Source organism: Mus pahari, chromosome 16 (genome assembly GCF_900095145.1).
Source record: "Mus pahari chromosome 16, PAHARI_EIJ_v1.1, whole genome shotgun sequence".
NCBI classification, from domain to species: Eukaryota; Metazoa; Chordata; class Mammalia; order Rodentia; family Muridae; genus Mus; species Mus pahari.
Genome location: NC_034605.1, coordinates 61,034,045 through 61,056,477, shown reverse-complemented (window position 1 = coordinate 61,056,477; position 22,433 = coordinate 61,034,045). Strand labels below are relative to the sequence as shown.

General features: G+C 44.8%; 1 protein-coding gene across 1 annotated transcript in view; it reads left to right on the top strand.

Annotated features, from left to right (window-relative positions):
• The first annotated feature begins 14,473 nt into the window (after window positions 1–14,473).
• Kif27 (kinesin family member 27) overlaps window positions 14,474–22,433 on the top strand; it is a 71,445-nt gene continuing 63,485 nt past the window's right edge. The window contains exons 1-3 of the mRNA XM_021215381.2: window positions 14,474–14,856; window positions 18,826–19,026; window positions 19,794–20,752. Of these exons, the coding sequence (XP_021071040.1) occupies window positions 14,559–14,856; window positions 18,826–19,026; window positions 19,794–20,752 (1,458 nt within the window). The 5' untranslated portion in view covers window positions 14,474–14,558. The remainder of the gene's footprint in view (window positions 14,857–18,825; window positions 19,027–19,793; window positions 20,753–22,433) is intronic.

Below are 22,433 nucleotides of genomic sequence, written 5' to 3'. Positions count from 1 at the left end.
AAGGCATGCGCCACCATGCCAGGCTATAACTGACGGTTTTGAAGTTAATCTCTGTACTCTCTCTCTCTTGAGACAGGAGCTCATTATATAGTCCTTGTTGGTAACTCACTGTGTAGAGAAGGCTGGCTTCAAACTCACAAAGCTCCACCTGCCTCTGAGTTCTGAATGCAGGGATTAAAGGTGTGCACTATTGTGCCCAGTATAAATATTTTTAAATAGTTAGCAAATGTGTGTGTGTGTGTGTGTGTGTGTGTGTGTGTCTGCATGTGTCTGTGTGCTCACCATGTGCACCATGTGTACACCAAGGAGGCACACCGTATTCAGGCCACTGAAGTGGAAACTTAAGGGTCCTTCGGAAAGTTGGTTGGGTGGTGTTTTGCTGGGGCAAACATGTGAAGGAGTGTTTTGTTAAAGTGGACGCAGGTAAAAGGCTGAGGCAGCCTCATGAAGGAACGTTTCCCTGAAACAGACCCAGGAGAGAGGATGTTCTGCTAACGCAAGCACGTGAAAGGACATGCGATGAAGGATTCTTTGCTAACAGCACACATGTATTGGTCTGCCTTACACTGCATAGTTGAGCTGCGTTTGTCGGGACTCCATAGAGAGAAATGCACCGAAAAGCTTCTGGTGGTGTGCTGCAGCGTGTTGTCACTTCCAGGGATTTGGGCTGATTGGACGTAACATGCTGAGGCAAGGGCCGTGCTAAGGCAAGGCACATGGAGGGTATGTGATGTTTGGAGGGTATAAATAGGACTCCACAGAGTGACGGAGAAAAAGCTTGGCTTGAGGGTACAGCTAGCTGTACAACACTTGTGGATCTCGCATCTTCCCTGATCTTACTTCCCTGAGAGAAGCACAGCTGAGAACTTCTGGTGTTCCTGCTGTCCCTCCTGCTGACTCAAGCTGAAGCAGAGGCCTGGCTGTCTCTGCTAGGTCATGTCACCACTGTTGCTGACCCGACTACTGAACTGGACTCCTGGTGTATTATCCCTGATGTGTTTTTGAGTGGATCGAGCTGCTGCCGCCTGTTAACCTGTGAACTGAACTGCCGATTTCCAGACAACACAAACAGGATTTGCTCCAAAGAACCTTTCTAAACAGGTTTCCACTTTCTCCTCACCCCATATCCTTTCTTTTCCACTACTTCTGGTGGGTGGTGGGTTACAAAGAAGATTAAAGTGTTTAAGAACCATCAATAAAAACAAGATTTAACAAAATTAAAGTTACAGGCCACTTTCAGAAATTGTCTGTTTTCCCAAGACAGACTTTGAACTCTGTCATAGCAAATATGTAAGGCTATTTGTAACATGCAGTGGCCTGGCTTCCTTCCAAATGCACATTAAATTTGTAGCGTTCAAAGTCTATCAACAAGAAGACCATGTGTGGGAAGCCATGGTGGCTCATGGATGCAGTCTCAGAATTCGACAGGCAGAGGCAGGAGGATGTCTGTGAATTTGAGGTCAGTCTGTGCTATGTAATGAACTCTACTGTAATCCAGCCTAGTCCATGGTACAATAGCGACGACAACAACATCAATCAGCCTATGGGGACTGCGGGATTTCATGTCTCAGGCAGTAAACTCCAAGATTTTCCAACATAAACTGATTTTTATACTGTAAAGAGCAGCTATGAGACCCACTGTTCTTTTCCCCAGTCCACTGTTGTGAGGACAGGTTAAAGCTCAGTCGGCACAGAACTCTAACCACTATTCTTGTTACAGGGCTGAAATTCAAATGTCACCATTTGATTAAGTTGTGTTCTTTGTTTTTTAAAGATGTATGTTACTTTATGCATATGAATGTTTTGCCTGCTTGTAGGTACATGAACTATGTGTGGTCAGAAGAGCATCCACCTGGACAGTGAGAGCCACCATGTGGGGGCTGGAATCAAACCCAGGTCCTCTGCAAGCAAGTGCTCTTAACTGCCGAGCCAGCTCTCCAGCAGCCAGTTCATTAAGTTCCATGAAGCCTGGGTTAAAAGGAAGAAGGGCAGTAGGTGATGGGCTGGAGGTGTGGCTCAGCAGTTCCTGCACTGGCTGCTCTTACACAGGACGTGGGCTCTATTTCCAGCACCATGTGGTGGCTCACAATCATCTGTACCTCCAGATCTAGGGGATCTGATAACCTTGCCTTCCTTGGGCACAGGACAAACATGGTGGACATATATGTGCAAATGAACATCCACATACATATAAATAAATCTTCTAAAAAATAATAGGTGATCATGGTATCTGAGAAGCCTAGAAACTCTTTTTTGTGTTTTGTTTGTTTGTTTGTTTTTGTTTTGTTTTGTTTTTCGAGACAGAGTTTCTCTGTATAGCCCTGGCTGTCCTGGAACTCACTCTGTAGACCAGGCTGGCCTCGAACTCAGAAACCTGCCTGCCTCTGCCTCCCAAGTGCTGGGATTAAAGGTGTGCGCCACCACCGCCCGGCTGAAACTCTTACTTTGAGAACTAAACATAGTATTTGGAAAACAAACAAAAATCTATAAATTCATAATCACACATACGCCAAGGAAAGAAACTATAATATTTGGTTTGGGGATTTTGGTAGGGACCAATTCATCACCATCACAACTGATAAATAAAAGAGAGAAAAGAAGTATTAGTCCACCAGTCCCTGTATGAACACCATTTTAGGGTTAACTGTGTAGAGGGAAGCCTTTATTATAGAATAATTTGAGCTAATGAATGCAAATGACTATTAGAATTTGAGCATTATTGTTCTGCAATGATCTTGAAATTAATAGATCTTGAAAATGATTATCAGTGACCAATAAAGTCATTAGGTGTGAAATGCTGATCATTAAGAAAAGCCAAGTGGTGGTAGTGGCAGCTGCTGAAGCAAGTGCTTTTAATCCCAGCACTGGCGGGTGGGGAGTAGAGCCAAATGGATTTTTGTGAGTTCAAGGCTAACCTGGTCTACAAGTGAATCTCAGGACAGCCAGAACTGCATAGTAAGACCCTGACTCAAAAATCACCAAAAAAGAAAGAGGAAGAGGAGGAGGAAAGAAAGGAGGAGGAGGAGGAACAGGAGATGTTGGTCAAGAAAAGCTCACAGAATTCCCATCAGTGAGGTTTATTGTAATGAGAGGTCCTCGGGGCCAGAATTGGGCCTCCATGTGGGAGGGAAGCATTCAACACAAGTGTATAATATATGGAAGGAAGTGTTAGACGAAAGTATCCAATACATGGAGAGGAGCATTAGACGCAACTCTACCATGTATGAAGGGAAAGATTAAGCATAAAGCCCCCAAAGGCAAATAGGAGTGGCATTACTTGAAAGGACTAGGACACATGGCCTCGTTGAAGTAGGTATGGCTTTGTTGGAGTGGGTGTGACCTCATTGGAGTAGGTGGGGCTTTGTTTGAGTGGGTGTGGCCTTGTTGAAGGAGGTGTGGCCTTATTGGAAGAAGTATGTCAGGCTGGGTCAGGTTTTGAAGTTTCAGATGCTCAAGCCAGGCCCAGTGTCACCCTCTCTTCCTCCTTCCTGCCTATTCAGATGTAGAACTCCTTGCATGCCACCATGCTCCCCACCGTGATGACAGTGGACTAAACCTTTGAAATGTAGCTAGCCCCCAGTTGTATGTTTTCATTTATAAGAGTTGCTGTGGTCATTGTGTCGCATCCTCACAACAGAAACCTTAAGTAGGGAAGAAGGAGAGGGTTAGACTCAACTATGCAATATTGGGAAATCCAAACATGGTGGGGCCTTAAGAAGGGTGGACTTCCCTCACAAACCTGGAGAGGAGCTTCAGTAAGAATGAGAAGGTGGGCTGGAGAGGTGACTCAGTGGTTAAGAGCACTTCCAGTGGTTAAGACTGCTCTTCCGGAGGTCCTGAGTTCAAATCCCAGCAACTACATGGTGGCTCACAACCATCTGTAATGGGATCCAATGCCCTCTTCTGTTATGGCTTGCTCTGATGGGAAAGGACACCTGCCAGGGGCCTGAGAAGGAGCCAGGATGGCCTCTGGTCTGCAGCCAGGAAGCGTGTGAATCTCCAGTTCAATGAAGCTAAAGGAATGGAGTGCTTCCTTGGGGCTGGAAGATCCTGTTTCAGCTAATCCTAAAATGGCCTTGTCTCTGGTTTTCACCTTAATTACAATTTTAATTAACATAAAAGAAGCTCAAGGTAATAAAATAGATGTTATGGGGCTGGAGAGATGGCTCAGCAGTTAAAAGCACTGACTCCTCTTCCAGAGGTCCTGAGTTCAATTCCCAGCAACCACATGGTGGCTCACAACTGTCTGTAATGGATCCAATGCCCTCTTCTGGTGTGTCTGAAGACAGCTACAGTGTATTCATATAAGTAAAAATAAATCTTTAAAAAATAATAAAATAGCCGGGCAGTGGTGGGGCATGCCTTTAATCCCAGCACTCGGGAGGCAGAGGCAGGCGGATTTCTGAGTTCGAGGCTAGCCTGGTCTACAGAGTGAGTTCTAGGACAGCCAGGGCTACACAGAGAAACCCTGTCTCAAAAAAACATTTTAAAAAAATAAAATAAAATTGATGTCATAAAGGATTTACTAATAGACTTGCTCAGGAGACATTAAGTCACACTAGTGATATTTAGCTAAGGGAGCCCTGCGTCCTAAACACCTGAAAGATAAGGAGTGCGCTAACCAGGCCTGTTAGAGACTAGGGAATGTGCGGTGCAGGGAACTAGATGTTTATCAGCAGGATTCACCAGTCATTAGGCCCTGATTCCCATACTAAAGACATACCTCTAGGGCAACGCGGTAGGGTCACCACTGTCCTAAAGAGTTCTGGCCTGCCATTAAGTTCCCTGTGTTCTTATCCGGGAAACATAATTCTGCCAGGTGGGCAAGATGAACCTTGGTAACAATTATTTGAAAAAGAGTAACACTGGTGTACTTATAAAAATTCCAGTAATATGTAATCTCTTTGCTGCATAAATCTCCTATCTGTCTGAGTGGCCAGACTTTTAGTGCTCTGTAAATTGTTCAAAGTGTAACCTGGGGCCAGGATCTGAAAGAGATTTAAGACTCACAGTGTTTGTGCGATGTGTAAGCCTAGAGTGTACATAATTTAGTAAAATCTGTTGAACATGCAGCTCTTCCTTGGGTGTTAGCCTAGCCAACAAAGCACCACTAAAGAGATTTCCCTTTGTTAGTCTCTAAGTGTGTGCAATGATTTCTCAACAGGAAGATGTTGGGAGCAAGGAGGTAGGTATGCTCAGTCGGTATAACTAAAATTATATTTTATTATGCTGAAGGTCTTCATACGAGCTTCTCACTCCACGTGTCTAACTACGATCCTAAGCCTGTCTCCCCATGGCTGCTCACCTGTGTGATATATGGAGCTTGGGTCCAGTCTCTAATAGTAATCTCTGTAATTTTAATTTTTTCAAGTCCTATTTTAAATGATGGTTTTTAAGCTCTTTAACCTTCCTTTGAGCCCACCTTCCACCAGAAGTAGTGGGAAAGAAAGGATATGGGGAAAGTGGAACTGTTTAGAAAGGTTTTTTTTTGGAGCAACTCTTCTGTGTGCTGTCTGGAAATCAGTCGTTCAGTTCACAAGTTAGCAGTAACAGACAGGCTTTGTTCACTCGCAAACACCTCACGGATACAACCAGTCGTCCAGTTCGGTAGAGTCGGGATAGCAACAGCAGTGACATGACCTGGCAGAGACAGCCTGGCCTCAGCCTCGGCTGGAGTCAGCAGGAGGGACCACTAGGAACATCAGGAGAAGTTCTGGGCTGTGCCTCTCTCAGGAAAGTGAAGATCGGCAAAGACGTGAGACCCACACTCACTGTACCAGCTGTGCCAGCAAGCCAAGCTCTGTCTCTGTCACTCCATGGAGTCCTATTTGTACCCTCCAAACATCACATGTACTCCACGTGCCTTGCCTTAGCACGTGTAGCCAATCAGTCCAAATCCATGGAGTCCAACAAATGCAGCTCAACTTCACAATGTAAAGCAGACCAATACACGCATGTCGTTAGCAAAGAATCCTTCATAACGTGTTCTTTCACATGTTTGCCTTAGCTTAACATCCTCTCTCCTGTGTCTGCTTCAGCGAAATGTTCCTTCATGAGTCTGTCTTAGTCTTTCACCTGTGTCTACTTCAGGAAAACAATCCTTCCCGTGTTTGCCCCAGCAAAGCACCGACTCTCCAAAGAACCAGTAAGTTTCCACTTCAACTCTCTGGTTCAAGGGTCAGAACCCCAGGACCGCACTCTTCAACAGCAGGGCAGATCAAGCTACCATTTCTCCAGAGTCTCCAGCCATCCTGAACAGGTGAAGAGAGGTACATTGCTCTTGGTCTTTGTTTATGACAAGTGGGTGTCATAGAATTTTCTGCTTACGCAGTTATGTGTCTGGTTATCTTGAGTTCGTGGTGTCACTGGATTCTGGTTATCAGCAACAGCACTGGGTGCAGTGGAATTCCCGACTAAGTGATTTCTATGTCTAAAATGCATTTTAAAAAATTATTATTAGTCTTTTCATATCAGAAGGCATTATAATATCAGGGACTTGTCTCCCCTTAATTTGATTCTTGCTTTAGACAGGTGGTTCTCTGTGGTCCAGGCTCTGCCTCTCCACCTGGAGTGCTGTGAATTGGAGACCTCAGGCAGTGAGTGTGTGTACTACAAGAACAGACTCTTGGGAGACAGACATCAGTGAGACAGCTCATTTAGTGGGGGGAGGAGGGACAAAGGTCATTTATACTTTTGGGGGCTGATTGGCGGATATGGGGGAAACGTACATCATTTGCAGGGTCAGGGTGCTGGGGATGCCTCATTTGCATAAGGAGGAATTTCAGATCCTGCAGGACATGACCTTATAAGGGGAAAGGAAGTTGAACCTGGCTACCTGACCTCCTTCAATGCGACACAGGGTTACGTGGATGGGGATCAGCAAGTCTGGGGCACGGGGTGGGGGGAAGGGGAGTGATCCTATTCCTGCTCATCCCAGGATGAGATTTCTGCAGATTGGACATGCCTTGACTCCACTCTTGTTTCAGGCCTGCTCCCCCTGTACCATGGCTCCCTGGCCCCACAGTTCTCAAACTTCCTAATGCTATTACCCTTTAACATAGTTCCTCACATTTTGGTGACCTCCCCTGCCCCCCCCCCGCCAGCCATAAAATTATTTTTGTTGCTATTTTAGAACTATAATTTTGCTACTGTTATGATGGTCTTAGGTGAACCCTGTGGAAGGATCATTCTGCCCCCAAAGGGTTGTGATACACAGGTTGAGAACCATCCCTCTAGACAGATCACTAGAGAGAGCATAGAACCCTTGTGAGGGCCCTGAATCAGGACTCAGCTGGTCCAGCCCCAGGTTCCAGACTCAGACTGTAAGAACTGTATGTTGTTTCAAGCCACTAACTTTGATTTGCGGCTCAGCAGAAGGCACTAAGTACAATGGGTGGCTAATGCACCCTTCCTTCTGTTACTGTAGCGGGATGCCTGTGTTGATTTGAAGGAGAGTGGCCTCCGTGTGCTCACATATTTGAATGCTTTGTACTCAGTGGAACTGTTTGGGAAGGATTAGGAGGTGTGGCATGTTGGAGGAAGTGTGACACTAGGAGTAGGCTTTGTGGTTTCAAAAGCCTATCCTAGGCTTGGAGAGGTCCCTGCAGGCTTTAGAGCAGGCAGAGAAAATGACCTCAAAGAGACAAGAATGGAGCTGTTCAGATCCACTTTTAGGTGCCAGTGCTGGACTTCTAGAATCTGACACCAGATTATTTATTTTAGCCATATTTAATCACAACACAATTTGGGGGGGGAGTTTTCTGATAACCCCTCGGTCCCACGTGTACAAGAAATTTAAGATAACTTTTACTTTGAGATTCTTTACAAAGTACATCTGGTGTCTTTCACAGAGACGGTTACTGTTGGCTCAGAGGTAGTAGGGCCCAAGGTTTAGGGTCTAGAAGAATGGTTCTGAACCTTCCTCATGCTACATACGACCCTTTAATACAGTTCTTATGTTGTGGTAACCCCAAACCATGAAATTACTTTTTGTTGCTGCTTCTTAGCTGTAATTTTGTTACTGTTATGAATTATAATGTAAATAATACCTGATATGCAGGATATCTGATATGTGACCCCTGTGAAAGGGTTGTTCAAGGAGTCATGACCCACAGGCTGAGAACCACTGGTCCAGGGAGACTGAGGTAAACATAATGCCTGTGAGTATCAGGATTGGCCTGGCTCACTTGGGCCATTGTAAAGCACATGTGACATCACTCATAAGGATGGATGTTAAGGCCTTGAAGTTTGTAACGCTCAAAGTTTTAGGGGTAAGGGGTGTGGGATAAGAAAAACACCAATTCTGGAAGATGTGGGCATAGCCAGGCTCTCCATGCAGCAAAGGATTACTAGGTTGTAAATACATTCCCAGCATTCCCTGGGGCAGACAGGTTAAACATCTCTTTCCTTTGAAGCATGGCTGTGAGTGTAACTTTCCTGACTTCTCCAGTGTTTATCTATATGTACAAGTCCATTCTGCCCTTTATAAGGTCCAGTCTCATCTTCCCTGCCTGCAATTTGGGGATCACATGTATGAGTTCTCAGCTACTGTTCCACTGCCGTGCCTGCCTGACACTGTGCCCCCTGCCCCTGCCACAAGGGTAACGCGCTAACCCTCTGAAACTGTAAGCCTCCAGTTAAATCCTTTCTTTTATAATTGCTTTAGCGGAAGTGTCTCTTCACAGCAATAGAACAGTAACAAGGACTGGCCTAAGATAAATAACTCACAGAGATCCGTAGCAAGAGGAGTTTCCAATGGCTTGAGATCTTACAGGTTTCAGTCCATAGCCAATTGACATCACCACTGCTTTGAGCTATGGTCAGGCAGCACGACACAGTAGCTAGTGCATATAGGAGCAAATTGTTTACCTCGTGAAGAGGAGGTAAAAGGAAAGGGTGGGGATGGCGCCTCGTTAGTTCTCCAAGGACAGACTAGATGGTTGATGAGACAACCAGTCACTTCTCAGCATTTAAACCCAAGCGTCCTGGCTAGTTTTAAGTTAACTGGACACAAGCTACAGTCATCTGAGAGTAGAGAACCTCAACTGAGAAAACACCTCCACTAAGATTGGACTGCAAGCAAGCCTGTAGACCATTTTCTTAATCCATGATTGATGGGGAAGAGCCTAGACCATCGTGGGTGGGGCCACCTGGACTAGTGGGCCTGGGTTCTGTAAGACAGCAGATTGAGCAAGCCATGAGGAGCACCCTTCCACAGCCTCTGCCTCAGCTCCCGTCTTTAGGTTCCTGCTCAGTTAGAATTCCCTCCTTGGCTTCTTCCCTCCACGGCCTGTGATTCAGGACATGGAAGCCAAACAAACTGTTTCCTCTCCTCTCCAAGATGTTTTGGGTCATGCTCCTTCACAGCACTCTCAACCCTAATGAAGACACCAAGGTACAGCAGCAATAGCTCTTGTGTAGGAAACATCTTATCCGTTCAGCTAGATTCCACTGAGAACCAAAGCATGCTAAACTGCAGGCTGCATTCTAGTACTGAGTTATGAAGTTGGTTGTCTGAGGAAGAAATCCTGGAAAGTGAACTCTGTGCCTTGTGCATTCTAAAAGCGTGCCCAATCACTATGCCACGCCCCTTTGTGCCAGTGCAATCTATTTAGGGAAAATCTGGGGATGGATGGATAGATGGCTCAGAGGCTTAAAGCACACAGAAGACGGGTTCTGTTGCCCACAGCCACAGGTACAGCTCTGTACTATCTGTAACTCCAGTTCCAGGGGACCCAGTGCTCTCTTCTGGCCTCTGAGAACACCAGGCATGCATGTGGTACACATATGTGCCAACATTAAGAAAAGTTAGACTAGAATAAGATCTGAGCTACCGAGTGTTTTTTAAAAGATATTATTGGTTTATTTACTTAATGTATATATGAGTGCACTGTAGCTGTCCGACACACCAGAAGAGGGCATTGGATCCCATTACAGATGGTTGCATGTCACCATGTGGTTGCTGTGAATTGAACTCAGGACCTCTGGAAAAGCAGTCAGTGCTCCCGACCGATGAGCCATCTCTCTAGTCCTCATGAAACGTTTGTTTTCATTTATGTAGTTATACATATATTGAGTCATATAGTAGGCTTTTTCCCCCTAGACTGTCTCAGGCTTGAACCATACTATGTTGACCTTTCAAATTTACCTGTTAACGGATCAGGTCAATGTTGAAAGCCACTGTCCCACCCTCACCCCTTTTTGTCCCTGAGAGGGTATCATGTACATCAGGCCTTGGTTTCAGGTACCTGCACCATGAGGGTGTGGTGGCAAGTGCCTGGGGACCTCCAGAGAAGTAGGATTAGACACACTCAAGTAGCCTGTGCTACATAAAACCTTGTTTCAAAGCCGCACTGCCTGAGGCAGTAGCGGAGTACCTAAACTCAACCTGTCGCACGTCCCGTGTGTGTTTACTGGGGTTCTCAGAGAAGGATCCCGGGGTAGGCTCAGCTGGGGTCTCCACGGAAGGAAGGGCGGCCGCGGGGCGGAGCCTTGGGGCGGGGCGTGTTGGGGGCGGAGACGGCTGGCAGGTTTTGCGTGAACCCGGGCCTACGTAGGGCGGGGACGGCTTGGGGCGGAGCCAGCGGGGGGGCGGGGTCGCGGAGAGGTGGCGGGAGGCGTGCTGCGCCGTTGCCGTGAGAACTGGTGACAACAAAAGGCGTGGGCGCGGAGGGCGGAGGAAGGCCGCGGCGGGGGCGCTCGCCTGCGAAGACCTGGGCTGTCCGGAGCGGGTCGGTGCGCCGCGGGCCCGACGGGCGCGAAGCCGGCGGCACCCGGCCTGCGGCGGCCCCACTGAGGGTCGCGGACGCGGCAGGCGAGCGGCGGACGGAGCGGGGCGTCCTGAGGTAGCAGCGGGGGGCCTGGACGCGGGCCGGGGGGCGCGGCGGCGGGGCGCGCGACTGCGGCGTGAGGAAGGCGCCGCCGTGAGCCTGCGGTCGCGAGGGAAGCCTCGGGGCGGCGAGGCGCTGAGGGACGGTGCCCGCCGCCCGCCCGCCCGTCCGGGTCTGTTTCCCGGTTTCCCGGCTCACACTCAGGCTCCGTTATGCAGTCGTGAGTTGCTGTGAGCATCGTTCTCTGCCGGGACGCTTCTCTGGAAAGAAGTGACAACCCGTGGACCACAACTTCTAACTCCTGCCACCACGTCCCGGGAAGCCGGTAGTTGAAGACCCTATTTCTAGCAAATGGCAAGACAGGACGCCCAATGCTTACCTTGCATTTGGTCATATTTAAAAAACGTGTCCCCAAATATTACCAGCCAATCAGATTTCCCTGCTGAATACAGGACTACATTAAATCTGAAGAATAACTGTCACGGGCTTTTAAAAATGGACTGAATGTTGTTTATGAGCCATATATGTGTGCACCATATTACTTTTTATGATTACGGTAGGCAAATTATAGCCGCTTATATGGCCATACTGTTTATGTCAACATTTCCTTCACAAAAACCAACGAAGTGGAAATACTCCAATTAGAACTCAGATCCTCCTGCCTCTGCCGCCTGAGTTCTGGGATTAAAGGCGCATGTCACCAACACTGGAGCTAGTTGCTATTTTTAAATTAGCAATTGATCCAAAGAAGTTGGGATCAGCTTAACATAACCTTTTTAATAAGAAATTTTATGTGTGTATGAGTGTGAGCATGTGGAGGTTATACGACAGCTTACAACTGTCAGTTCTTTCCCCATACTATGTGGGTTCCAGAGATTGAGTCCACACTGTCAGGCACGTGGCCACAAGTGCTGTGCCGCTGAGCCCTCTCATTGGCCCAGACAGCGATTTTTGCCTTACTGAGATTTTTGCCTTACTTAAAAAAAAAGAAAAAAGGAAAAAAAAAAGTGATCTATTCTGTATGACTGTTGGCAGACTGCATCCTAGAGGGTTTTGTTTTTGTTTTTTTGTTTTTTTTTTAGATTGCTTTAGGACATAAGGGTTTACGATACATATGAGTATTTTGTTGTTGTTATTGAAGATTTATTAAGAATTATTGAAACTGCCAAGCTGTGCGTGTCTGTGTCACCCCCAACCCCCATTAAAGATAGTTTGTTAACAAAGGATATTGAAGCCCCAAAGGACCTGAGATTTTAGTGACATACAAGATTTTTGTTGTGAGCCTCTTCTGGCTGTTCATTTTTAGTGTAGCTGAGTTTTGGTTGGTTTTTTAAGGATAGTGGATATTAATTTATCATGGGTACATTTCCAGAGCTGTTATGTTATAGTAGCAATGCTGGAGAGGTGGAGGCAGCAGGACTGCTCTGAGATCCAAACCAGAGTGAGAAACCATATATAACCAAAGTGAAGATTTCCATACCAAGTAGTTCAGGAAGGGTTATTTGCTGTCCAGCAGCCTTCTAGATTGGTGATAATCTTAAAACTCACTTTCCCAAAGACTCTTTCCCCATCAGACTGGTTGTTTTCACCATGGTCATGAGACAAGTGCTCTGGAACCCAGAAGAGAAGTCTTAACAGCCAGCAGAATAAAGTCCTCACTGATGCACACTTGAGTTACTTACTGTGAGAACACTGGGCATAAGAGGTGCCCAGGGCCATACTGGGTGATACCTCATGTGAAAGGGGTCAGCCCTGGGGTCCCATAGAAAGGCATCTGAAACTGTTGGTACAAGACACTTGTCACCTAGAGAAGAAACAAGAAATAGTTAGAGCCATATATGGGTGCCATGGCACAATGCTAGAATCTAGACCTCTGGGAGCCTGTAGGTGATTATCTTATGGTAGCTGATACAAGGAATACTCATTCTGTTTTTACATATTTTTTACACATTGTGTATGTGTGTGTGTACACATTTATGGAGGTCAGAGGACATCTGTGGACGTCTGTTCTTCCACCATATGGATTCAGAGATCACACTCAGGTCATCAGGCTTGGTGGCAAGCGCCTTTACAAACTGAGCCATTTGCAGTCCTGAGAGCCCCACCTTAGTTTTGGGAAGGACAGTTTCCTGGGGAGGGGATCCTATTTAAAATGTGGGTGTCAGGCTGAGCAGAGGCAGCTTGCATTAGTTGCTCTCCTCTGGCTGTGGATAGAACATGGGCAGTGGCTGCAAGCTGCTGCCTTGATTTCCTTCCACCATAGACTGCATTTGTTTGGGCTGTTCTCATCACAGTGCAGGAAAAGAAGCTAAGGCAATGTTTAGAAGTAGAAGACACCATTTGCCTGTTGATTTTTCAAAAGTTTAGTTCCCTGCATGCACCAGGCTTGGAAGTGATGGAGCATGAGTGGAAGTCAGGACAACTTTGTGCAGGTGTTTTTCTCTTCCCACCTCCCATGCTTTCCAGGGCTTATGTGGGGAACCCTCTACCTGCTGAGCCATTCTGTAGCCTGTAGTCTTGATTGCTTTTAAACTAATTATTTTAAATTATACTGATGTTTGTGAGATGAAATGCTATTTTTCAATACCTTCAAATATAATACAAATAATTTACTTTAAATTTTATGTATTTATAAATTTTCATTCCCTCCCTCTTCCTCTTTCTTTCTTTTCTTTTCTTTTCTTTCTTTCTTTCTTTCTTTCTTTCTTTCTTTCTTTCTTTCTTTCTTTTCTTCTTTTCTTTCTTTCTCTCACCCTCTCTCTCTCCCTCCCTCTCTCCCTCTCTCTCCCTCCCTCCTTCTCTCCCCCTCCCCCTCTTTCTCTTTCTTTCTTTCTTTCTTTCTTTCTTTCTTTCTTTCTTTCTTTCTTTCTTTCTTTCTTTCTTATTTTTTAAGACAAGGGTTCCTCTGTGCAGCTCTTGTTTTCCTGGAACTCACTGTGTAGACCAGGTTGACCTTAAACTTAGAGATCCACCTGTCTCTGCCTTCCAAATGCTGGGATTAAAGGTGTGTGCCCCTGCCACCTGGCTAAAACTTATTTATTTATGTATTATACACACACACACACACACACACATTCACAAAATGTATAGGTGTGTGCCTATATACATTTATGTGTACCATGTGTGTACAGGAACTGGAGTTGCAGGTGGTTGTGAGTTGCCTGATGTGGGTGCAGGGAATTGAACCAAGCCCTCTGGAAAAACAGCCGGTCTTCTTAATCTCTGAGCCATCTCAAGGCCTTCCCAAGTATTTACTTTTCACATGTTTATAACTCCTGAGTTATCTCCTCACCTGGATTTCCTAACTAATTAATTATTCCTAACTGTACTTGTTCATTATTTAGATTAAGAAGTAGGAAGCATCACACGCTGGACATAAACAGAGGAACTCTGTGGTTTTGTCCTTTAACTTTATAATTAACCAATTCATGGTCCTCAGTCCCCACAACTATTGTGAAGCAAACCTAAATGCTGAATCTTTTCGTTATTAAATTACTTAAGCATTTTACAAGTCAGATCAACTTTGTAATATAATTTGTACTGGTAAAGAATCTGTTCTAAATGACTCTGCTTTGACACATGAATGGTTTTTATTGCATCAATGCAGCTAGTAATTAAACTATATCTTTTATTTTGATATGCAGGAGTCCAGATCTTACATAAAATGGATGTTTCTCACATGTTATTGAACACTAAGTGTATAATCTATTAAGTAAAATCCAAGCTACCATGGAAGAAATACCAATAAAAGTGGCTGTCCGAATTAGACCTCTGCTCTGCAAAGAAGTTCTGCATAATCATCAAGTCTGTGTGAGGGATATCCCCAACACCCAGCAGATTATCATTGGGAGAGATAGAGTTTTTACTTTTGATTTTGTTTTTGGCAAAAATTCCACTCAGGATGAAGTTTATAACACATGCATAAAGCCCCTAGTGCTGTCGCTCATCGAGGGCTATAATGCAACTGTTTTTGCATATGGACAAACTGGATCTGGGAAGACATACACCATCGGAGGAGGCCATGTTGGTAAGACTTTAAAACTCTCAGCATTTTATAGCATGAATCAAGACTTCATTTCTTTTATGACTGAGCACTGGTCTGTTGGTATGTTTTACTTGGCTTTGCCTTGTCTTCCGACTTAGCTGAGACAAGCACTGGTGTACAGCCATCTGTTTGAGTCCATCATAGAACTTAACATTTTAAATCTTGATTTGTTTTTATGGTACTGGAAATAGAACTAAGTTGCCGGCTAAGCACCACACTACTGAGATACATCGCTAGCCTTCTTTTTGCTTTTTTTTTGTTTCAAGGGAAAGAGTCACTCAGCTGCCTATGCTGTTCTTGAACTTACTCTGTAGCCCAGGTTGTCCTTGAAATCAGGATTCCTCCACCTCAGCCCTAGTTTGCACTAGGCCCTCCCCTGCCATTGCCTTATAAAGTTAATTTTTGAAGTTAACATAAAAGTAATAGGTTTATGCTGGGTGTGGTGGTGCATGCCTTTAATCCCAGCACTTTAATCGCCTGGCCTTAATTTTGTTTTATTGTGCTGGGATGCAGAAGACTATTTTCTTACAAGTATATAATATAATTTGAGTGTATTCTCCCAACATCCTTCTACCCACATTTCTTGCTCTTCTCCCTTCTCATCAATCCTCTTTATCCCCAGACAGTTTCACTTCCCCTTTCCTGTCATATGTGTTTGTGTGTGTGTGTGTGTGTATATATATATATATATATATATGACAGTGTGTCTATATACATATATGACACTGTATGTATAAACCATGTTTGTTATCCATTCCTCTATCGATGGATACCCGGGTTGATTCCATGACTTAGCTATTGTAAATAATGCTGCAGTGACCCATGTGCAAGTGTCTCTGGAATCTTTTAACTTGGAGTCTGTGGGTTAAACACTCAGAAGTGGTACGGCTGAGTCATATGTCAGGTCTGGTTTGCTTCTCAGGGGCCTTGCATTTTTCTGATCTCCATGATGTTCAGACTAGTTTGCATCCCACCAGCAGGTCCAGGTCCGTGTCTGCATCCTTGCCAGCGTTTGTTGTTGTCCTGGTGACTGCTGTTCCAGCAGGGACTTCTTTTGACAGTGGTCTATTCTGTTCATTAGTCCATTCATTGATGGGATAATTTTTGAAGCTTTTTGTGTATTTTAGATATTAATACCTGTGTGCTGTATAGTTGAGGAAGATACTTTTTAATCCTGTACTCTATTAACTCATGAGATCGTTTACTTAGCTGTATGATACAAATGTTAATTTTATATAATCTGTCACTTTGGGGCATAATTTCTATGTCATAGTTCTTTATAAAAAATCTATGCCTATGTATATCCTTAAATTGTATTTATTATTGAGGGTGTATACCATAGCATATGAATGGGGTCAGAGGACAACTTTCAGTGTGGTTAAGGATGACTTTGAACTTTTGATCCTCTTGTTCCACATCCTGGTGCCAAAGTGCAGACATGCACCCCTGTGTCCAATCTGTGTAGTGTTGGGACTTGGATCCAGAGCTCCATGCACATCAGCAAACACTCTCCAGTGAACTGCATCCCCAGCCCATGGAAACTGATTTTTAAATTCATGTGCATCAGATATGAAACTGTCCTCTGGGACTGTCCATCCCCTCCCCCACTCTGTCTTAGAGTCATCTATTCCGACTTCTACAGCCGTTGAGATTCATCTGTTGAGATGATAATCTGTTGAGATAATCCTAAAGTTACCACTCTGCTAAATGCAGTGGTCTGCTCTTATTTCTTACCTCACTGGACCCATTATCACACTCTCCACCTGGTTTCCTGTAACTGACCACATTCTTGGTCCTCTTCCTATGATGCTGGTCCCTCCTCAGGTGCTCTGGCAAATGAACTAATATGAGAAGTGCTCTAGAGCTCAGGTGTTGGCTTTCCCCCAGGCACCTTTGTCTTTTAAAACATCTTGTCCTTAGTGGTCACAGCCAGGCTCGGTCCATTTCATGCTGTCTGCATACAGATGGCTTCCAGTTATTTCCAGATAACTGTTAAAGCTCCGAGGACACAGATCCAACTGACTGATTGCCTTAGTAGGTCAGAAGAATGTGCTGTCTATTCCTCAAACCCACTAGAACCAATGGCAACTGCAGTGACTCTGAGCAAACCCTGCAGGCATCTTGACCAGCACTTTCTCTCATGTCATATCCAGTCAGTCAGAAACTTTTCAGTCTGGTTTTTAAAAGATTATTTTCATGTATATGAATGTTTTACCTACATGTATGTGTGTGTACATGTATATGCCTGTTGCCGGTGAAGACCAGAAGAGGGTATGTGATCCCCTGAGATTAGAGTTATAAATGAACCACCACCTGGGTGCTGTCAACTGATCCTGGGTCCTTTGGGAGAGCAGCAAATGCTTTTAACCAATAAGCCATCTCTCCACCCCCTCCGTCCTTTTGTTCCCTCCCCAACTCTACCAACCCTGCAGGATAAGGCCTTACTTTGTAGCTTTGGCTGGCCTCAAAGCCTTAATAATCCTGTCTAAGCTCCTAAACTGTAAGGTTGTAGGTGTGTGATGTCACATGCAGTTGACAGAAAACCTTAATGGCTTTTCAACATAAATGCAGTTTCCATCTTGATACTATATCAGGATCTGTTAAATTTATCTTCCAAACCCCCCATTTACCAGATTGCTACTGGAGCCCCTGAAGTGGTCTCATCTCTCCATCCATACTCCCGCAAAAGACAGTAGTGAGGACTGTCCTCCACTAAGTTGTAAAATTTCAGACCATAATGTTACTGCTTTCTTTGTGGCTCTGACCTCAGCCACAAGGAATCCAAGTGGGCAGCCATCCACAAGGACATCCATGGTTTGCAGTGTGCCACCACTCTGACCTCATCTCTTGTCAGTCTGTCCTTGCTCCTGATCCTGGCAGTGCTGACCTTTGACCTTGTTTGTGATTACATCATCTGGTACTTTAACATGTGTTCTTCCACTCGAAAGTCCTACCCTTGGCCTTTGTTTTTGGACTTGCAGTCACGGCCTCGAACACACTTTGCTCCGCCCTCCACTCACTCTGCTTGTTTGGGTTCATCTGTGTTTGCTTTTGAGATAGCCTTGCTCTGTCCAGGTTGGCTGTGAGTTCTCAGCCCCCATATCTCAGTGGAATTTTAGGAGTCTATCACCATGTGTGGCTAGCTAGCATTTTAATATGCCATGTAGTTTACAGGTTTTAGTCATTGTTACTGCCTGTTTGTAGAATTCTACAACATTAGGGGATTTTCCCTTTATTTTGTTGATTGTGCCAGAGCCCTAGAATGTTGCATTATATATAGTAAGTACTGAACACATATTTGTTAAGTGGATAAATTCTGCATAAGGGATACATGTGAACATATACATGGTGTATGCATAGTAAGTGCACACACACACACACACACACACGTATCTTTTCATATCTGTGCAAGCACATGCAGAGGCTAGAGGAGGATGTTGGATGTTCTGCTGTATCACTCTCAACTCTGTTCCACTGAGACAGGGTCTCTCCCTGAATCTGGAGCTGGTGATCATCCATCCCAGGATGCTCCTGGCCTTCCCTCTGGAGTTACAGATGCCCTTGTGCCGTGCCTGACTTTTTACATGGTTGCTGGGGCTCTCACCTCAGGTCCTTCTGCTGTCCAGAGAGAGCTCTTACCTAGTGAGCAATGTTCCCAGCCTGTTGCCTCTGGATTTTATAGTTGTGTGGTCTAGCCCTGGCTAAGTTCAATTAATAATATACTTTTTGAAATCCTATCTTGCTATGCAACCGTGGCTGGAACTCAGTGTAGGTCAGCCAGGCTGCCTCTGTCTCTTGAGTGCTAGAAGAAAAGGTGTGTGCCACCATGCCTGTCCAGGTGTAACAATTCTTATAATAGAAATGTAAGAAAAATATATTAAGCATAAATTCCAGATTGTAGCCTTTGTTTATTTCAAGACTCAGATATGCTTTCTATTTCTGAATTTTCAGCATCAGTTGTGGAGGGTCAAAAGGGTATCATTCCTCGAGCTATCCAAGAAATATTTCAGAGCATCTCTGAAAATCCTAGCATTGTCTTTAAAATCAAAGTGTCGTATATAGAAGTGTATAAGGAAGACCTAAGAGATCTTCTAGAGTTGGAGACGTCTATGAAGGACCTTCACATCCGAGAAGATGAGAAGGGGAACACAGGTGAAGTAGCTCAGTGAAACTCTAGAGCCTTCGTAAGACCCAGGGACCTGTCAGGATGCCAAGAATAAAGGACGAATTTGGTTTTCCTCTGTGCTCATATTCTTGTTTTGCCATGCTGTGCCACAGAATCCACACGTAGCTTCCTTTTTTGTTTTTAATTTTTAAAGATTTGGGGGCAGAGTGTCTCATTATAAATTGCCTGTACTGGCCTTTAATTCACCTTTCCCAGACTGGCTTTGAACTTTCCAATCCTCCTGCCACAGCCTCATGAGTAGATTGGGTCACAGATTTGTGCCACCAGCCATGGCTCCTGTTTTCATAGAATAATTACAAATCAAAATATGGAAACAAAGTGTTCTTTCTGTTTTGTTTCATTTTGTTTTTCTCGATTCTGGAGCTTGAGCCCAGGGCCTTACATGCACTTTGTAACCACTCTGCCTATGAGCTCTGTAACTCCAGCCCCAGAGGCTCTGAATGTCATTCATTCTAAAGAATTCATTATGGTGTTTGACCAAAAGCAAGAATTGGATCTTAACAAGTAAAATACATCTTTTAGAGTTTAAATTTGAGTCCTATTTTAAAAATAATTTCTGTTGGAGTTTTTCTGCAATTATTTAATGATATTCACTAATGTTATTTGAAACATTACTGCTTTTAAAAAAAAAGGTTATCTTTTTGGGTTGCTTAGCAAAGGGTAACTGTTGTGTGATTAATTTAATTGTATTGGATTTTGATGAAAATTTGGTTTTAAAACTTTGTGTTTTAAGTGATTGTTGGGGCCAAGGAATGCCAAGTAGAGAGCGTGGAGGATGTGATGAGTCTCCTGCAGGTAGGGAATGCGGCCAGGCACACAGGCACCACCCAGATGAACGAGCACTCCAGTAGATCCCACGCCATCTTCACAATAAGTGTGTGCCAAGTCGAGAAAAATGCAGAGGCAGCTGAAAGCGGAGAGTGGTACTCACATCAGCCTATTGTCTCCAAATTCCACTTTGTGGATTTGGCTGGATCAGAAAGAGTGACCAAGACCGGGAACACTGGCGAACGATTCAAAGAGTCCATTCAAATCAACAGCGGGTTGCTCGCTCTAGGCAACGTAATAAGTGCCCTCGGGGATCCACGCAGGAAGAGCTCTCATATTCCATATAGGGATGCTAAGATTACCCGGCTTCTGAAAGACTCCCTGGGTGGCAGTGCCAAGACTGTCATGATCACGTGTGTCAGCCCGTCTTCCTCGGATTTTGATGAGTCCTTAAATTCTCTCAAATATGCCAACAGAGCACGGAACATTAGAAACAAACCTGCTTTAAACTTCAGCCCCCAGGCAGACCGAATGGATGAAATGGAATTTGAGATTAAGTTGCTTCGAGAAGCTTTGCAGAGCCATCAGGCCAGTATCAGCCAAACTAGCCAGGCGTCTTCAGAGAATGTTCCTGACCAGAATCGGATCCATTCTCTGGAGGAACAGGTAGCTCAGCTCCAGGAGGAATGTCTGGGGTATCAGGACTGCATAGCGCAAGCATTTGCCTTTCTGGTGGACTTAAAAGATGCTGTCAGACTAAACCAGAAACAGCAGCACAAGCTACAGGAGTGGTTTAGCAGGACTCAGGAAGTCAGGAAGGCTGTCCTCACCCCATTGCCTGGAAACCAGGGCATTGGGAACATGGAAGAAGGACCCCAGCATGTGACAGTTCTCCAGCTGAAGAGAGAACTTAAGAAATACCAGGTACTTAGACATTACTAATTAATCACTGCATTTTTAAGACTGTGTCTTGCTATGTAACTAGGCTGGAACTCAGTGTGTAGACCAGCCAGGCTGGCCTGGACTCTTCCTTTGTTTCTTGTGTGCTGGGATTATAGGAGGGTATGCTCTGACCTAAGAACCCCCATCCCACTCCGTTGACAATGGGATTAAGCACATAGACTTCATATACTAGGAAAGTACTCTGCCTTCTGAGACATTCCCGATTTATTTTATCTTATTTGAAATAAGATCTTATTCTATTGTTTAGGCTGGTCTGGAACTTATGTGCCCAAGCTGACTTTGAACTCGGGGCAGTCCTCGTGTTGGAGTTATGGGTATGAGCTTTCATACCTGACTCATAGATAGGACTTGTTTAAGACTGTTCATTTGGACAAGTACATTCTAAAAGTTATTTGGGAATTTCCAAAGTTCTAAACTTTTTAAAAAATGTTTATTTACATCTATATGGGTGGAGTGTGAATGGCATGTGAAAAGTACAGGCATGTGATTGCAGAGATCTCTTTTAAGAATTATAGAAAAATTGGGTGGTGTGTTGGTACATTTTTTTTTTTACTCCCACCATTAGGGAAGCAACCTCTGTGATATCTAGGCCATACTGGTCTATACTGTGAGATGTAGATCAGCCTGGTCTGTACCGTGAGATCTAGGCCATACTGGTCTATACAGTGAGATGTAGGCCATCCTGATCTATACAGTGAGATGTAGGACAGCCTGCTCTATACAGTGAGATCTAGGCCATCCTGGTCTATACAGTGAGATATAGGCCATCCTGGTCTATACAGTGNGATGTAGGTCATCCTGGGCTATACAGTGAGATGTAGGCCATCCTGATCTATACAGTGAGATGTAGGCCAGCCTGGTCTATACAGTGAGATGTAGGCCATCCTGATCTATACAGTGAGATGTAGGTCATCCTGATCTATACAGTGAGATGTAGGTCATCCTGGTCTATATAGTGAGATGTAGGCCATCCTGATCTATAAAGTGAGATGTAGGCCATCATGGTCTATACAGGGAGATGTAGGTCATCCTGGTCTATACAGTGAGATGTAGGCCATCCTGGTTTATACAGTGAGATGTAGGTCATCCTTGTCTATACAGTGAGATGTGGGCCATCCTGATCTATACAGTGAGATGTAGGCCATCATGGTCTATACAGGGAGATGTAGGCCATCCTGATCTATACAGTGAGATGTAGGCCAGCCTGGTCTATACAGTGAGATGTAGGTCATCCTGGTCTATACAGTGAGATGTAGGTCATCCTGGTCTATACAGTGAGATGTAGGCCATCCTGGTCTATACAGGGAGATGAAGGTCATCCTGGTCTATACAGTGAGATGTAGGCCAGCCTGGTCTATACAGGGAGATGTAGGCCATCCTGGTCTATACAGGGAGATGTAGGCCATGCTGGTCTATATAGTGAGATGTAGGCCATCCTGGTCTATACAGTGAGATGTAGGCCATGCTGGTCTATATAGTGAGATGTAGGCCATCCTGGTCTATACAGTGAGATGTAGGTCATCCTGGTCTATACAGTGAGATGTAGGTCATCCTTGTATATACAGTGAGATGTGGGCCATCCTGATCTATACAGGGAGATGTAGGCCATCCTGGTGTATACAGGGAGATGTAGGTCATCCTG